This window comes from Arachis ipaensis, chromosome B05 (genome assembly GCF_000816755.2).
Source record: "Arachis ipaensis cultivar K30076 chromosome B05, Araip1.1, whole genome shotgun sequence".
In the NCBI taxonomy this organism is placed as follows: Eukaryota; Viridiplantae; Streptophyta; class Magnoliopsida; order Fabales; family Fabaceae; genus Arachis; species Arachis ipaensis.
Window position 1 is genome coordinate 145,732,538 of NC_029789.2, and position 877 is coordinate 145,733,414.

The window sequence follows — 877 nt, forward strand, 5'->3', positions numbered from 1 at the left end:
GTATATTTAAAAGTTAAATACACATGGTTTGCAAAAGGAAAAAAAAAACTTGGATTACATATGTAAAGCCTAATCAAGTAGGAATAAACTTTTCAATAATAAAATAGATGTTAATAAACAAAAATGATATATAATTCACATTAAAAAAAAAATAGTAAACACAGTATGGCCCACCAGATATGTTATTTTATGGAGTGAAGGAGAAAAGAAAGAAAATATAAATAATTAAGATCATAGAGCATATGGCAGGATATGGGGTTGATTATATTCTTATGATATAAATTATAATGGGAAGAGATTTGAGAGAATCTTAGCATATATCAAAGGAAGCATTCTCAATTCTCAAACCCTAACAACCACTGTATTGCAGAGATTTTCTTGTTGTGGTATCTATTTTTGCCAACCTCCATAAGATATAGCTAGCTACATAATCATTCAATTTTTCCACATACATAAATTAAACTAATACTCAATATCTACTACTTTATTTTTATTTATTTCTTTATTATTAAACACCCTATAGAAATCCAGAAAATCATCATTCAGATCAGATCTTGCATTATCTTTTTATCTCAATTCATTGCACCAAGTCCAAATCATGGGAAAGGGTAAGGAGAAGGAGCTTCATCAGGTAACTATTTGGGGACTAGAAAATAATAATAATTATAACAATAATAATATTAATACTGAAGAAAACAAGAAGTGGATGCATAGAGAGACAGAAAAACAAAGAAGGCAAGAGATGGGGAAGCTTTGTGCTACTCTTAGATCTCTTCTACCTTTAGAATATATTAAGGTATGTAATTAATTAACCATATATTTTTATTTTTTGTGTTCATAATTAATTTTTTGTTGAATAATTTCATATGGATGTTGA

General features: G+C 27.6%; 1 protein-coding gene across 1 annotated transcript in view; it reads left to right on the forward strand.

Annotated features, from left to right (window-relative positions):
- LOC107642208 (transcription factor bHLH36-like) overlaps positions 254–877 on the forward strand; it is a 1,646-nt gene continuing 1,022 nt past the window's right edge. Inside the window, exon 1 of the mRNA XM_021103187.1 lies at positions 254–807. Coding sequence (XP_020958846.1) covers positions 599–807 — 209 coding nt within the window. The 5' untranslated portion in view covers positions 254–598. The remainder of the gene's footprint in view (positions 808–877) is intronic.